Source organism: Oenanthe melanoleuca, chromosome 2, assembly GCF_029582105.1.
Source record: "Oenanthe melanoleuca isolate GR-GAL-2019-014 chromosome 2, OMel1.0, whole genome shotgun sequence".
In the NCBI taxonomy this organism is placed as follows: domain Eukaryota; kingdom Metazoa; phylum Chordata; class Aves; order Passeriformes; family Muscicapidae; genus Oenanthe; species Oenanthe melanoleuca.
In genome coordinates, this window is record NC_079335.1 from 56,450,698 (window position 1) to 56,466,305 (window position 15,608).

General features: G+C 34.8%; 1 protein-coding gene across 1 annotated transcript in view; it reads right to left on the bottom strand.

The window, feature by feature from the left end:
- Positions 1 to 1,839: 1,839 nt before the first annotated feature.
- Positions 1,840 to 15,608, bottom strand: part of NETO1 (neuropilin and tolloid like 1) — a 61,993-nt gene continuing 48,224 nt past the window's right edge. Inside the window, exons 8-11 of the mRNA XM_056484322.1 lie at positions 8,149 to 8,262; positions 5,301 to 5,859; positions 4,094 to 4,168; positions 1,840 to 2,860 (exon numbers count right to left, since the gene is read on the bottom strand). Coding sequence (XP_056340297.1) covers positions 4,108 to 4,168; positions 5,301 to 5,859; positions 8,149 to 8,262 — 734 coding nt within the window. The 3' untranslated portion in view covers positions 1,840 to 2,860; positions 4,094 to 4,107. The remainder of the gene's footprint in view (positions 2,861 to 4,093; positions 4,169 to 5,300; positions 5,860 to 8,148; positions 8,263 to 15,608) is intronic.

Here is a 15,608-nt window from a genome sequence, read left to right on the forward strand (position 1 = left end):
TGCACTGTGATAAGAAAACCTCATTTTAAAAAATTATGTAAGAAATAAGCATACTGTCAACATGGCTGTAGACCACTGTCATTGCACCAGTCAAACCACAACTATCTAGCACCAAACTATAGTTCTTAGTTTTAGTTTAAGGCAAACATGAGATAAAATGCATGAAGCCAGGACTAGCAGCTCAGTTAATCCACAGTGATTTACTGTGTTATGCAATATTAGCAAATACAGCTGCGTTAATTTAACCCAAACTTCCTTTCCATAAAATTGAAAGTTTGTTTAAACTTCCTTCTGGTTTTAAACAAGTGGATTCATAATAATGAAAAATACTGATAGGAAAGGAAAACTGTTTACTTCCAGCAACAACCCCTTTTATTTTAATATTTTGAGTTTCACAGATCACATTAAGATATCCTACTATGGTGTGATATGAAGCAAATATTATCTTTACTGTTTGTGGTATAGTGGACTAGGCTATTATTCACACTGACTATACAAAGAATTCAATTACTTGAAATTAAATATTTCAATTATAGTATTTTATCTGTGTTTGAACTCACTTTTGTTAATATTTTTGCTAGATATAATTTGACCCCAGTATACAAGTATTTTGTACTCAAAATGTTTTTAAGGGGTTACCTAGCTATTAGGCAATATGTTTCTAAAGGAGTTTCCAGGGTCAAGCATTACCATTCTCACTTTGCTTGATTTGTTCTGCTTACACAGAATTTTATGTTTCTCCCTCCTTCTCGTGTGGCACAATCAGATATTTTTAAAAGAAAGCAAGAATGTGCATGCAATGTAATTATTAATATCCATGTTGTCTCCAGTTCAATTCTTTCAGTTAACACTTCACTGAAAAAAATCTTTAAATTAATTTTATTGTGTATTTGTCTAGGAGGGACTAGACTCTCTGTCACAGTGGGACTGAGGCACTTAAATATAATTATGCAGCAACTTTAAAAAAACAAGTTCATCATTTTTCTGTGAGAACAATATAGTTCATTCAATGCTAAATTCATATTTAGATTTCTCCTTTTATACTTATTTATAAATTATGTCCAATACTAAATATTTATAAATATGCATACAAGTGTCTGTATGTATATGCATTTCTTTTAGCAAGTCTTTAATTCTTCCTTTATTTTGTAATGGACACATGGGTGCATCCATTTTAAGCATGAATGTGGCAATTATCTTAACATATATTTAAAAAAAGATGAGCTAGGACTTGGAAAGGTTAAGAAAAATAACAGTGATAAATAGGATGAACTTTTGAAGAGCTACTGATCTGGAAATGAACTATTAGTGCATGCTGCAAACCCATGTAACTGAGGGATGACTCAGTGACTCTCAATGACTGCAGAGGACAGACAACTGTTTTTGCAGCTAATATGTGAAAACAAACAAATTATTCAAGATAAAAAAATAGTCATAAAATACATTGTAAATGTAAAAGTAGTCAAATACCTGAAATCCTTATTCTCATGTCACTATTAAGTCACAGTTGTAGAAAACAGATTTTCTGTATTTTTAATTATGCAAATTATATATTGTATATTTAAATAGCTCATATAGATCACCTTATTTCTTATGTCAGTCTTTTAGGTTTTCTTTTTTCCCATGTTCTTATAGTTTAGGAAGATAGATGGAATTCTTTAAATTTTTTCCAATAAATCTAATAATATTTTTATGCAGAAAAACCTAACAACCATGAATGACACAAGATGTTTCAGAAGGAGATGAGATTTGTTTTGGAAGAGAATTTGGAAGATACACTTTAAACAGATAATGAAACTATGATTTTATGCATAGTTATTGAGTTCTTAGATGAGGGGGCTTTCAAGTTTACATAATAGTGGCTATTCAACCTCTAATAATTCCTTAACAATGCAACATCTCAAATTTGATTTTTGTGTTGGTTATTAATACTTACAGCTTGAATTACAAATATAATTTTATCTTGCCTAGTGAAATGGTTTCTGTCTGTATTTCTAGAGTTGGAACCCAACCATAAGATTTGTGTAACTGATAAAAATCTGCTACTCTACCATACTGATGCAAACTTCCTAATAATTGCCATGGAAATAAATTAGTTAAGAGTACAGAATGAAATACATAGATTATCACAAACCTTTTAACTGAAATAAGGTGATAAACCTATTATAAAAATAATGTTTTCTGTTCAGTAATTGAGGGATGACAGACAGTTGATTCTCTGATATATCTGTGTTTCAAGTTCCTAGAAACTACACTTTGAGCTTAATCTCCTGAATTACACAGGACTGGTAAATTAGGTTAAAGAAAACATTGCATTAAACTCAAGGTACAAAATCATTATACATTGTTTTATGTATTTTTATATAAAAGTTACAAGTAGCAAGCATATGACACAGAAATGGAACAGTAACAGCAATAACTGTGAATGCATGCTTTTTACAATGTATCTAATAAAGGGATTTTTTGCCAACTCAAATATTCAGTAACATACATGCAGATTAATTTCTCAATGTCAAATTCAGTCATATTGCTAGGTGCTTATCCAACAAACATTTCTATTGAAGTGATTATGAATGGCTAAATACCTGATTTCAATTAATTGTTCCTGAAATTGGGAATTTTACTTGCAACAAAAAAAAAAAAAAGAGAGAAAAAGAAAAAGAGAAATGACTGATAAGCATAATAACCAAAGTCTTATTGCCTTCTAGTAATTTTACTCAACACTGCTGAATTTTTTCATGATAAGAGAATAGCTGGTCAGAGTCCATAAAACCTCTAGCTGGTGTTTCCAAGGACGATAGTTTCACATTTCACTGTAGCATGTTCAAAATCACCCAGGAGCGCACTATTCTCAAGCAGTCTATATAATGAAAACAATGTACATATAACAAAAGTTCAATGTAAATCTTCTTCCACATATCACACAACATACAAGTAAGCAACAGACATAAAAAGATCAACTTAAAGAAAACTATGACTTTAAAAAATAAATAAAGGAAAAAAAAAACGGACCATCTTAAGAACTAATTTCTTACTCAAGTTTTCAGTAAATCTCCAAATATATTTAATTACTAAGTAGCACTTTGTGGCCAGAAACCAAATTACAAAAGAAATATATTTTTGTGCAATGGGAATATCTTGCTAAGGAGTTAAGATATGTTTATACTTCTTAAGTTTGCATAAAGGCAATTAAATTAAATTGGAAAATTATTCACTCTCTCTTTCAGAGGGCTGAGACAGTTCATTAGAGGTTTTTCCATTCAGAGTTTTCATGTCTGCATGAATAGTTTTCTGAAACCAAAACTAAGTAAAAATATGCTCTCTCTGAGAAAAAAAAAAAAAATAAAAAAAAAAAAAGAAGAAGAAAAATATTTACTTAAACTATCTACAGGCAATAAAACTGTTAATGGATTATTTAACTGTAAAATTTCTTTATACATATATACACATGAAAATGTATATACACATATCTATGTTTATATATACACAAGTATAAACGGACAGACTAGCATCTATCTATAACTCCATTATAAACAACTGAGATTAGGTTTATTAAGTGCTGATAAAAAATATGCAAAATGAAAAGTCTAGGAAAACACTCCAGAAAGTAAATTTAATTTGAAAACATTAACCTTAGAATCTCTAAATTTGTCAGTAATAGTACATACTCCTCCTCCAACACTTCACAAGAAAAAAATGAACTGAAAACACATTGCTCCACATCATACTTGAGTTAAATTGCCAAGTTTTACGGGTTTTTCACATGCTGAGGCTCTTTTATTTCCATAAATAATAATAAATAAATAAATAAATGAAATGCAAGAGCCATGTCAAGCACATGACCTTATAATGCAGTGGAATGGAGATTGTTTTAGCAGGGGGCTGACTGTAATTCTGTCAAGAATAAGGAATTAACAGATTTTGCTTAGTGTGCAATGCTAAAGTGGTCATCTGGCTTTCAGATTTTTAACATTCAAACTTGACTCCATACAAAGTGACATCTAATTTGAGACCTAATATACATTTTAGCAATATAACAAATAAAATGGAAAGCAACAGATGGTTCAATTGCTGTATAGATATGTTTACTTACCTCAGGTTTTTCTCTTAGACCCTAGTTGTGTTGTACTCAGACTCATGTTTGCTTAGAGACCCAATCAGGCAGAACCTGGAATGTTATGGCTATTTCATTCAAAATAATAGTGTTTGCATAGAAAAAAATAAATATATTCATATAGATACTTAATAAACAGTACACTTTGATAATCTGATTGCTATTCATGAAGTAATTTACATAGACATGCAATTGAATTAAAATAACCAAATAACTTTTTTTTTTTTTAAGAGAAAGAAATGCCTTAATGTGAAAAGAAAATATGGAGGGCATGTAAACAGTAACAAGAAATGCATAAATAATACATGCAAGAAAAAAAATATTAAAAAAGGTTATATGTTAATTTTCAAATAAATTGTTCATATTTTTTTGTTATCTTTTACTTGTAAACTCTTAATAATTCATATTTACACTGATTCAAAGTGCCATATACAGAAGAATTCTTTTATTAAAAATATTATGAGTGATTTTGCTTTTTTATTGATTAGAAAGATTCCCTTTAACTTCATTATTATATGTAAATATATATATATGAGTTCACTATGTTGTCTCATGTTCTAATTTGTCTATCTATGTTTATTTGACAAACCAAAATACTGTGGTTAATAATGGAACAGATACAGTAAAATTTCAGAAATACTGTCATTCATTATATAAAAGGTAATGTTTCATGAGGAAAGGGGTTTCCTTACCCCAGGACTGCATTCCTCATTCTTGTGTCATGCATCAAAATGGACATATGTATTTTTTATTTATTGATGAATGTATTTAGAGATGGTTATACCAACAGTGGATGATATTCAAGGCCACCTCAGTTACAAGGAAACCACATGTATGTGGCTGTTCCAAAAACTAAATTCACACAATTTTCTTTGGTATTTAAAAATTGTACCTGCTCTCTATTGACCTGCGTATGCATGTGGGTATATGTAAAACAGTAAAAGAAAAAGAAAGAAATAAAGTAGAAAGGTAAAATGGAGATACAGGATCCATCAGGAAAGAGAAGCAGAGATGAGAAAAAGAGACAGAAAGGGAGGTAATATAATGGCATATGCTGTCAGGAAACAAAAATTTAAACAATAAATAAAGGAGAAAGAAAATATGTCTTTACTGAACAAAGAGTGGATATGTTTGGGCAAATCAGTCCTTACACAATAGTCTTCATCAAAAATCTATTGATACTGACCGCTGCACAGCTTTATCATGTCTGGACAGCCTGTGACTTGTGGTTGGCACCTCTTCAATTTCGTCTATCTCGCACGCATCTGCAGCATCTTGTGAGTAGCTATGCTTCATGACAAGGATATTTCTCCTGTTCATGGGCTGAACAAGTGGTTTTACAGGCTGGGGTTGTATTTCTGTCAAGACAGAAGCATCTCTTGTGCTGAGGTTACTACGGCTGCCCTTAATACTAGACACTTGTGATCCACAGTGATGGTCATGAATGCATTTTGAAGAGGATCTCCGCAGTTTATGATAATTTTCAAAGTCATCTGCAACGTCAGCAAGGTCAGCTGTAGTCCCTGTCCCTCTAAGGGTGCATAACTCATAATGAGGAGGCTCAAACACCTCCTGGAACACTGTTTGATCAAAGTCTGTTTTCCTTTGGACAAATTTTTTACGAGGCTGCTTGATCTGTACTATAACAGAGATAACAATGAGGATGATCACAATGCAAGAAGTCACCCCAATTATAGTCCCACTGGTATTGGTAAGTTGGTCCAATAAGTTTGCTTTTCTTTTTTCTGTGTGACAGGGAATAAGAAAAAAAAAGAAAAAAAAAGCACAGCATTAATTGTAGTTCAAGAATAAAAACAACTATGATGGGGTCACAGATTACTGCAAAGCTGAGCCTAGTCTATTTCTGAGTTCACTTAATCAATCCCACCAACAAAAAAGAAAAGGGGAAGAAATCAGATATTTGTGGAAGCCAAATAAGCATGACACAAATCCTTTGTGTGTCCATTCACTTGGAAACTTATTTATTCAGGGTATATTGCAATTTTAATTAAATGAAAGAATTATTTACATTTTTTTATGGAAAACAACCACCATAACAAGCAGATGGCTTTAGTGTCACCTCTGAACTCCATTTGTCTGCTAAAGCCCCCAAGAATTTTACAGATGCTCTCTTCATTACTTTTTCTCTTCCAGTAACTATATGCAGCTAGGACATTAGGTCCTATGAAAGAACAAGATTTTACAGGATTTAAGGTCTAATATTTGTTAGCTGAGTGGGAATTTTGACATTGTTCAATGAAAAAGCTGAATCAGGGGCAAATAGAAAAGGTTTTCAAATTTAGATTTCAGAAAAGAAAGAAAAAACAAATTTGTGCAAGTTATTTCAGTTAGAATTTTTCTAAACAGCCATAAAACCCCAAAAGTTGATCATATTGACTACCCTTTACTCAAGAGCCTCTAATAAGTCAGCAAATTCTGCATTGTGAATAAAGCAGAAAAATGCAGTAAAAGGATGAAATAAAACCAGTTTCCCCTTCCTCTTGTGCATCTTTCTCTGTGATTTGCTTTCACAAGGTTTGGCACAAAATGGTGACTGAGCCTTGTAGAAATTCAGTTGGAAGTGTTTGCATCAGTCTCTCTCAGGCATTGCAAGACAACTGTGGTTAAGTTTCAAGACCCAGTTTAGTGTCATTTTTCCTGGCAACCAAAAACATATAAAAGGAATTAACAAAAAGCCTTTGAAATGGAAGTATTGGCACCAAAACAGTGACATTCATCTCTTCATAATCTCCTAGGCACCAAAATTTAACTTCAGTAGTTCATTGTCTAAGCTTGCAGATTTACTCAGTGTTTCTATAACTGATTGACACAGACTTTGGAGAAAAAGCAAAATTAGAAAAAGCAACACTGCAGCAAACAACATTTTTTCTGGAATCAGCAAACCTCCTTTTTGTAGTCAGAAAAACAAGAGAGGATAAATGCACAAGACTCAAAGAAAGATACTTGACAAAGGAAAGATGAAAATCATTCTGAAAATTGAAGAGTGGTGACGGTTTTCTGTTTTCCTCAGTTGTGTAGAACCAGAGAATGAATAATCATTTCCCAATTGTCTGTTTAGTTTCTTTGAAGAATATTATGCTATGCCACAGTTTAGCTGTGTTCTTTTGAAGTAAATGTTTTTGTGTTTTACCCTATTGCACTGCTTGTCAGGATTTTGCAAGCTTCAGTAGACTTATGGGATGACTGCTAATCCACCTCATTCTGATTTTTTTTCTTGATTGATTCCTAAATTTGGCACATCCCATGTTTTCAGGAATAAATCTGCAGTAGGGGAAGACATGGGGATACAAGACAGAAACAAACTGTCTCCCTAGGCTGCAATGTAAGTTAGTTTAGCTCTTTTTTCTGAAGATTTTCTGAAGACAACACAGGTGCTGTTTTGTTGTTTTTTTGTTTTTTTTTTTTTTTTTTTTTTAAACAGAACCACAGAAATATTTAGAAATATTTAGTCAGCACATGGGTAGGAACATCACTCTGTGCCTGTGACAAAAATATTATGTCTGATTTCCAGATGCAATATTTACAAGCTAGTTCCTTGCATTTCAATTTCACTTGATTAAAGGTATATTTGTTTGGTTCTTGCAGTGTTAGTTCCACCTTCCTTTATAAGACTACTTGGGCTATTATGGGCATAGCATGCAGCTAAAAGACACCTGCTACTCATATGTTACTCCACTACGAAGGTAACTATGGCAAAGGAGCCAAAATATTACCTTTAATTATACTTTAGACTGTGTGGAAAGCAGAGACCAAGTGATCAGAAAGCCTCCCAGAAGTGCATAAACAGACAGCAGGATGTAACCAGTGCAACACAAAAATAAATGAAAACTTTGAAAGTAAAATCCACTGGCATTTTATACATTCTTTCATTTTCTCTATTGTTTAATGTATGCTCTCCCTGAATTACTGTTCCTGAACTTTCATCAACTTGACACATACTTAGCAAGAAACTGAGGATCACATGCTGTATCTCATGCAGTGCAACTGACAACTTTCTGAATTCTACATGTTACCTTTGCAGTGGTTTTCATCCCAGGGGTACACACAGTTCTGGAGTCCATTGCAGACCAGTGTATTATTTATACACATATTACTGTGGCAAAAGAATGTGTTGGCTTCACAAGGGGCTAAAAATGAGAGAAATGATAAATGATATTAAATTAGCAAATCATTCAGCTCTCCTCTACAAACACATCTAGGAGTGGCCATGTATTCTATAATAAGACAAAGCTATACAATATATGTTCCTTAAGCATTTTAAATATTTGACACACAACATAGAGAGCACTCAAGTCACCAACTGTTTATTATTCTGTGGCAAGAGGTTCTCAGTTTTGTCTAAAATCAGTGAACCTTCACTTAGCGTGACTGTCATGGGTGTAGTGGGCTGGCTTCCAATCCTTGTTGGAAAGTCAACAATGTGTTATCAACAGTTTAACCACAGATCCAAAACATATCACCCTATGGGCTGCTACAAAAAGAGTCAACTGTATCCCAGACTGATCCAATGCATGGTAGATAACATCTTTTAAAGCTTTTGCTGAAACCTCAATTTTATAAGAAAACTTGTGTCACTCAAAGAAGATATGTACTTGATGGCATATCAATGGTGCCTGGTCATTTATACAGAAAGAAAGTAAAATTAATCTAAAAATCTTTTAGTCATGAAAAAGGCTACAGGTAAGAAACATCCTTTTGATCACAAATAATGAAGACAAAGAAGCACAACAGTCTTCAGTATCCCTGAAGCCCATGAAGAATCATGCAGATTAAAACCGCAGGAAAATGGTTTATAAAATATTACTATGATGAAGAAACCACCTGAAAGCCTTTGGAAGGTACTGAAGATGCTGCTAAACTGTGGTGTTTATGAAGTATTGGGAGATCATTAGGTGTTGGGGTTGTGAAGCTACTACTCCAAAAGTGTAGAGATAAAATAGAGAGAAATTACACCTCAATCTCCTTTTCAAATGAGAAAGCTTTCCATAACTTAGAAGAGTACAAACTTCATCAGTGTTAAATTGTCAAAAATGAACTCCTTATGTATTTTTTTTAGTTTAACTTACCCAAAAGCATTATTATAATTATTTTTAAGGGAGAGTTTAAAAACAAACTAAGACCTTTAACTAATCAGAAAGCAGTTATGATGCGCATATTACTGATACTTTGAGTTTGATACTGCATGGAAATTGCTCTCCTCTGCAACTTTTGAAGCAGTTCCTATGACAACATAAATGCACAGCAAAGAGAATGGTTTAGTGATTTGCAAACAAAGGACATTACAAAGGATTTATATGTAGAACTTAATGACTCCATATATCATGCCAAGAAATCCATTTACCAATAAGTGTTTAAGTTAAGGTGTTCATAACTGGCATATTTGGAGCAGTTATGGTGTGTTAAGCAAATAGTAAATGCCATCAAAATCAAAGTGCACACTCCAAATATGCAACCACTCACTCAGATATAACACTATAGATATACTGCATCTCTTAGCCAGAAGGCATCAACCAGCCTGCCCACTATTCAATTTTTGTATTTAAATCTGGTATGCCATCTCCTGATGTTCAGGGAGCTTGGTCACATTTAAAGTTTATTACAGAAAGGATTCTACTTTTTGCTGGGCAGATCAGAAGAGCACATGTGCATATTAGAAAGGGAGAATACTTAGGGACAGTCCTTATCTATCTGTTGCTGTCATTTGGGGACAGTGAAGGCTGAGTCTGGAGGATACTGTGCCACATCAAGATGTGACACATCACGTAGATAACACATCAGAGGCATAATCATTCTTTCACACTCTAGCTGCAATCCCTCTTTCCAGGCAAGGTGAGGATCTTTTGGGATGTTTCCCACATGTAGAAAAGTCTCACTGCCTACTCTGAGCAGAAAGAAGTCAGAAACCTAAGAAGATCTAAAGAGGCACCCATTCAAAATACAAAGTGTACCCAAAAAAACCAAGATCCAAATATCAAGCAGAGAAAGTTCAAGGAGTGAAATGGGAACAAGTGGGAAATGCTAAAAACAAAAACAAACCAACAAACTTTTGCAGGATTAGGATAGGTTATGCTATTAAGGTCACAAAAAAAAAAAAAAAAAAAAAAAAAAAAAAAGACCAAAACACCAAAAAACATTCAGAGTATCATTAAGGATCTTAGAAGTGAAGTCAGAAGGAATGATTGCTTTCTGAATTCAGAAGCATAATGGTGGCAAGTAGGAAAGGAGAACTAAAGGAAAGTAGCAAAGAAGTGAAAGCAAGAGGAAGAAAGATAGAACTCTACATGAAAAACTAATGTCAATTGACTATTTTATTCTGCCCTTAAGAAATAGCAAGATTTTCTATAAAATGAAAAAATATTAGGAAATGTTTCATAGATTAGAGAAAAATAAAGGGCAATAAAAAAGACCTTTTTTCAGATTTGAGAAGAAAGAATCATTACACAAAAATGTGACAGGGACATCTGGAAATAAAAGGCAAGAGAAAGAAAAAAAAAGAGATTGAAAATTTTAGTTTTCTTAAATTGTGTTATTGAATGGTGGAGGAAAAAAATGGTATCTGAAGAAATGTCAAAACAAGATGAATAGTGAAGAAAAGCAATTTCAGAACCAGCACAGCAACCTTAGCATGAGAGAAACTGAAATGTACAATTCAGAAAACTAATGATATGACTCTTGCTCATGTTTGTAAAATTAAAATAACCAAGTTCTCTCTGTGGTCCCATGAACCTGGAGTGATTTAGCTGGACAAGAAGTCAGTATATTTCCCTCATTCTAATTAAGGTATTTTTTTTGGAATAAATGAAAGCATCAAAGGAAGTTGAAAACTTGTCAGTCATATTGTACACAAGGAATTTGCTTTCTTGCCCAAAAAAGGCACAACAAAGGAGTCTCGAGATGCTACATCAAGGACATTCTAGTAATAACAAAAAGATGAATGAACTAGTGGTAAACCAGATTCTTTCACAGTAAGATGGATCTGGTCCTGATGCAGTTCTAAAGCTGTTACAGAACCCAGCATGACTGTGGAATCAAGCAGTATGTGACAACAAGCTTGTGGATGTTTTCACAAAAGAAAACTATTGCTATCATTAACTTCAACTAGATAAAGCAGCACAAACATCTCCACACAGCAGAAGCTGTACTCTATGACTCCATGGTCTTCCCCATCACTATATAAAAGCCCTTTGTAGGAGAGAGGAGCAGTAATGCAGAGAGCTCACCCAGGTGAGAAGCCAAGTGACTTTTGGGCATGATTAGTGGAAAGCTCAGTGGAAAGTTACCAACACTGTAGTTTGTGTCTGGACTCCTTGATCAGGAGCAAGCAGTCAATGAAATCTCCTTCAGGCAGCTGGAAGTAGCTTCAAAATCACAGGCTCTGGTCCCTATGGATTTGAGCCACTTGATATCTGTGGAGGGCAACTCATCAGGGTAGTAGCAAGCAGGAAGTTTGCAGAGTGCATTGATAACTTCCTGACACAGGTAATCAAGGAGCTGATGAGGGTAGATTTGCTGTGCCTTGTAAACAAGAATCAGTTTGGAAGGTGGATGTCAGGAGCATGAGGTGATGGAGCTCAGGATGCTGCAGAGAGGGAATAAACCAAAAAGCACAAGCATAATTCTGGGCCTCAGAAAAGCAAAATATTACTCTTGAGGGGTGGACAAATGCTATGGGAGGTGGTTCTGGACAGATACAGGTTCAAGGAGAGTTGGTTGATTCTGTAAGAGAACCTCCTCTAAGCTCAGCAGTTGTCTATCTGGACAGGCTGAAAATCAAGTGAAGGTAGCAGTTATCCTGCATGGATGGACAATGAACTCCTGATTAAGCTCAAACACAGAAAGGATACACATAAGTGGTGGCAGTAGGGCAGCATGATCCCAGCAGAAAAATGACTTCTCTGAGTGGAAGGGACTGAGGTTGGGGAATATTTAATTAACTGGACAGACATGAACTCCTGGGTCCCCATGTGATGCCTCCAGTAGGTGACTCACATGTTGTGAAGCCACTCTTGATTATCTCTGAAGAGTGCTGCTGATGGAGACCTCAGTGGGCTGGGCAAACAGAATCTTTGAGCATATCAAAAAAAGGAAATGCAAAGTCCTGTGCATTAGGAGGAATAATTTCATGCACCAGTAGGTGCTGGGACTGACTGACTAGAAAGCAAGCTTGCAGAAAAGGGTTTGGTACACAATAAGGTCACCTTGAAAATCACCTTGAGTCAGCAATGTGCCCTTCTGGCAAAGGAGGCCACCACTGTCCTGGGCTGCATCAAAACCAGAACTGTCAGCAAGCTGAGATGTGTGATCCTTCCCCTCTCTTTAGCTCTGGTGAGATCACATCTGCAGTGTTGTGTCAGGTTCTGGGCTCCTCAGCACAAAAGGGTCACAGATGTGCTGCAGTGAGCCCAGCAAAGGCCATGGAGGCTTTTAAAGGCTTGAGGCACTGGAGGTGTGAGGAGAGGCTGGGAAAGCTGGGACTGTTCAGAGCAGGCTCTTGTCAAAGCACCCAAACACCCACTGGGAGGGAGTAAAGACAGAGGCAGGCTCTTCTCAGCACTGCCCAGTGACAAGACAGGAAGCAATGAGCACTAAAGGAAATGCAGGAAATTCCCTTTAAATGCAAACTTTGCTTTAAGGTTGGTTAAACACTGTGCAAGAGATGGTTTATGAAGGGAGGTTGTGATGTCTCCATCACTGAAGATACTCAAAACACAACAGGGCACTGCTCTGAACCACCTGCTGTGGAAAAGGGCTGGACTAGACCATATCCTGGAGTCCCTTCCATCCCTTCTGTGGCTCTCTGAAAAAACCCTGACTTCATAAATAGGTTAAAAGTAACAGATGGGAAAACACAGCTGTGTTATTTCTCCTGTATCTCAAGGCTGTCTTAAGTCAAGCTCTGCCAAGGTACTGGCCCAGAAATAAGTGAGATAGCTTATTAGCAAGTTGAACAATTCATAATAATTATAACACAACTGAGAAAATTAGAACTGCACATATAATATATGATATATTTTAATAAACTAAGCTTCTAATAAATTCTTTTATTTACAGCACAAAAATACTATAATCTAAACTAAACCACTAACCAATGAAAAATATTATTAAAAGTTATTTTTCTATTTTGTAATTAAATCAATATTTTTAATAAAAAATAATAGCTTTTATAAAATCATATATACAATACTAAAAATCCCAAACATTTTCATTCTACATTATTTTTAATAATAATATTTTCTTTTTTTGAATGTGAGTGCTATGTGTAAGAATACCTTGTATTTTAATACACAAATTTTATAATTCTTGCATTCATTCTAATGTAACATCTCCTGTTTTGCAACAGCTATTTACACTGAACACAAGATGGTGCTCTTCTCCTAGAAGATACGTAAGCAAGTGCATTAACAGGAATAGACATGACATCCCATAGTCTTTTTCAGGTGTAGGAAACCTATGTTTAAAAACCTGAGCTATAATAATGACAACCCTCTTTTTGTTATCAAGATTGTAAAGATGTTCTGTTTCTAGTACAAATTAGTAGATTGTTATATTATTCACATTTCCAGAAAGTTTCCACCACATTATTCAAAAAAGCTTTTGTTTGGTATTTGAAGGTTACTGTTTTCAAAATTCTTAAAAATTGAACCAATGTAATTGTCTATATTTTCTTACTATCGAAAGGTTTTAGAAATATATGTGCTCATAATCTATACTTTTAAATTTTTTTAAAAAATTGTATTTTGATCCTGAATAGCCCTAAGGCAGAGAAACATAAAATGTATTAATAGTTCTTCCATATGCCATTCTTACAAAGCAACATGAAATAAAAGTAGTCCTAATTTGTATTTTTAAAAAGTTATACTGGTTTCAGTCAGACAATAAAATAAATAGTCACACGTAGGGCATTCCAATTTATACTATAAAATTACAGATTTTTTTAAAGCCGTATATAAATTAAATATTCCGTATTTTTAATAATTATTATGCCATTGTGATGTTATCACACAAGTAACAAACTACATTATCTCTGTGCATTAGGCACCATTTTGTTGAGCATTGCAGGATACTCTGGATATAAATTGCAATCATGGGCATGCCAAAACAGTTTTCCAGGTCTGTTGTGGACCTGGTGTGCAGCCTGGCTGTTCCACTCCAGTGCAGTGCTTCCCCCGGGTATTTCTCACTATTTCTCAGCACCATCCACTGCCAGTGCAGCTCCTTTGCTTCCCGGGTGTGAACTAGCTCTGAGCAAGCCAGCTTGGGTGTCTTCATTGAACCGTGTGCATTCACCCTTTGAGCTGGTTTCAAGGCAGGGATTTCAGGCCAGGATGGGATAGTCTTAGACAAATGTCCTACCCTATTTGTTATTTTTAGGTTTATCTCTCTCTCTTTCTCCTTTCTCCCCTTCCTTTCTTGTCATAACATTTTCTTCCTCCTAAGGGTGAATGGGAAAATTCTGAAATCTTAACAATGGTTAGATGTGAGAAACATTTTACACTGAAGTCGTTAGACATTTCACACCTACTCCTCCTCTATTCAAGATAGCTCATTGCACCATGCTCTGCACACGAATTCTTTAAGTGAAGATCATTTGGATTTTCCCATTGTTCTTTAATGAAAAATAAGGCTTTTTTTCCTCCACAAGAGAAGGAAAATTTAAATTCCTCAGATGTTCCTTGGATCATCATTGAAATAAAGGAAGAAGTTTTCTATCAGTCTCTCCAAGGAAAAATATATATTGAGAGACAGTTACATTTGCTTTATTAAAATTATAAAATAATTAAGATTGTTATAGCACTGTGCACTACAAGTATATGATTGTCCACTAATGAAACAAAAGTCTTGTAAAAATACAGCTATTAGAAACTTGAAAATGAGATGGTCTTAGTACTCATGCTCCTTCTCAGTCACCCTCAGACAGCTCTGTGCAAGATAAATGTAACTTTTATGGATAGTTAATACCACACACAGATCAATGATCTAGTGTTCAAAAGCACCTGTATGCAGTTTCGTGGTTCTTTTTTCAGGGTTTTCTGATAAATAAACTCACCAGAGAATGGCAGGTCAGGAGCCTGTGCTCAGAGCTCCAGCCTGTGTTTTGTTAATACACTCTGGGCACCATAAACAATTATTTTGTTCAGGGTCAGAGAGTCACTGGGATGCTTAAACAGTGAGGGTTTTTCACTAGAGATAGCTGCAAATAGCACAGAAGGGAAGAAAATCACAGATGAGTTCTCACTAGCAAGGAGGCAATCCCAATTGTTTCTTTTTAAAATATTAGTGTGGAAGCAGAGAGCAAAACCAGCAGAGCTGCACTCTGTTTACATTCCTAAGTCCCTGCAATGAGAAACTGCCTCTTCACAGGTTGCACTAAACACCTTGCTGTTCCCTTTTTCAGTACTTCTCTTAGCTTTACCACAAAATACAGTCCCTAGGACTGCACACCTGCAGTCCCTTTTCCCCATTAAAGAACTGC